Raw genomic sequence first — 1,657 nt, 5'->3', positions numbered from 1 at the left:
ACAGAGGCTCGGTGGAGGAAGCGCCCGGCAGGGCAGCAGTGTCCTCATGGGGCGGTTTATTACAATTCCATCTCACAGGCAGGTGGGCGGTGGCAGCGGGACACGACATCCAAGCCCCTGACGACGGCTGCCTGGGCGCATGCAGACAGTGTAACACGGTGAAGCTCAAGCATGGGTGGGCGGGCGGCCGAGGCGACACGGGACACGCGACATGGGGCTGGGACACGGGTGGGATGTAGCTCCCCGAGAGAGGGGCTGGTGCCCTCCCACCTCCCCATATGGGCAGACAGGAAAAATAAGATTCGTACTTCTTGTAAAATGCCCATGAGCTGGGTACTTTCTATTCTCATCTTGAAAAATAATAAAAAATAAACACACCGGGAAAAAAAATCTCAAAAAAAAAATCTGAAAGGAATAAAACTCTAGAAGGCGAGACATGGGAGGCTCGGGGCGGGGGGTGCTGGCCACGGGGCGGGCACCTGCCTCCCGCTCCTCTGTCTCCTGCCTTCTTGGCCTCTTCAGTGGGTCCATGAGAAGGCGCCCCGCCCAGGCGGGGTCCCTGAGGGACCGGAGCGGGGGAGGTGCGGGCTGGGGCGGAGGAAGGAAGCCCCCGGCCTGCTGGGGCTCAGTTCCGGTTGGGGCCCAGGAGCAGGGCAGCAGGCCCCAAGTCCCTGCAGGTCCAGCCGCACAGCCTGGGTGGGCGGTCACAGGTGCCGCTCGTGGGCTCTGACGTGCTCCAGCTGCTCGCGGAGCTGCAGGAAGGAGGGCCTCACGGCGGCGTCCAGGTGCCAGCAGTTCTTCATGATCTCGTAGACGGCGGGCGGGCAGCCGTCGGGGGCGTCCATCTTGTAGCCCTTTTCCACCCGAGGGACGACGTCCTTCAAGGGCTGTGGGCGAGGGGTGGTGTCAGCCCCGCAGCGTCTGACCCTGGGCTGAGGGGACCCCTCTCCACCATCTGCTCCCCAGAGATCCCCCTCCCTGCTGCCTCAGACTCAGCTTGCAGGCTCCGGAGGGACCCACCCCGGCAAGCCCAGGACCCGAGGCCCCGGCCCAGCGTGCACCCACACTCACAATTCTTGGGTAAGGCACTCGCCCAAAGGAGTATATCTCCCAGAGGAGGATTCCGAAACTCCACACGTCGGACTTGGTGGAGAACTTCTGCCGTGTGGAGAGGGGGAGGGGGAGGGGAGGGGAGGGGGAGAGGGAGAGGGACTCAGTGTCAGATTTGGGGCTCACTCGGGGGGCAGACCCTGCCCGCCCCCTCCGCTCAGTCTCCGGAGGGAGAGCCTGCCCACCTTCTCCCGCAGGGCCTCGGGGGCCGTCCACTTGACCGGCAGCTTGCCCGTGTCCTGGGTGCTGGAGGCCTCCTTGGTGAGGCCGAAGTCGCTGACTTTGGCCACGTTGTCCTCGGACACCAGCACGTTGCGGGCGGCCAGGTCCCGGTGCACAAAGTTGTTGCCCTCCAGGTATTCCATGGCCTCGCAGACGTCTCTGGGGGCGGGCCCGTCGCACGTCCCCTCAGAAGGGTGCTCCCGTCACAGGGAGTCCTGTCCCCACCCCACCCTCGCCCCCAGGGGAGGCTTCACTCACAGCGAGAACTTCAGGAGACTGTCTCCAGCCAGCACCGACCGTCCCCGAGACCGCAGATAGTCCACCA

General features: G+C 64.7%; 1 protein-coding gene across 1 annotated transcript in view; it reads right to left on the bottom strand.

Annotated features, from left to right (window-relative positions):
* Nucleotides 1-39: 39 nt before the first annotated feature.
* CSK (C-terminal Src kinase) overlaps nucleotides 40-1,657 on the bottom strand; it is a 4,871-nt gene continuing 3,253 nt past the window's right edge. The window contains exons 7-10 of the mRNA XM_004712036.2: nucleotides 1,591-1,657; nucleotides 1,296-1,491; nucleotides 1,072-1,158; nucleotides 40-887 (exon numbers count right to left, since the gene is read on the bottom strand). Of these exons, the coding sequence (XP_004712093.2) occupies nucleotides 705-887; nucleotides 1,072-1,158; nucleotides 1,296-1,491; nucleotides 1,591-1,657 (533 nt within the window). The 3' untranslated portion in view covers nucleotides 40-704. The remainder of the gene's footprint in view (nucleotides 888-1,071; nucleotides 1,159-1,295; nucleotides 1,492-1,590) is intronic.

Source organism: Echinops telfairi, unplaced genomic scaffold, assembly GCF_000313985.2.
Source record: "Echinops telfairi isolate 266 unplaced genomic scaffold, ASM31398v2 ScPeMD7_7475;HRSCAF=8513, whole genome shotgun sequence".
Taxonomy (NCBI): domain Eukaryota; kingdom Metazoa; phylum Chordata; class Mammalia; order Afrosoricida; family Tenrecidae; genus Echinops; species Echinops telfairi.
The sequence above is the reverse complement of the archived record's forward strand: the minus strand, read 5'-3'. Positions and strand labels throughout refer to the sequence as shown.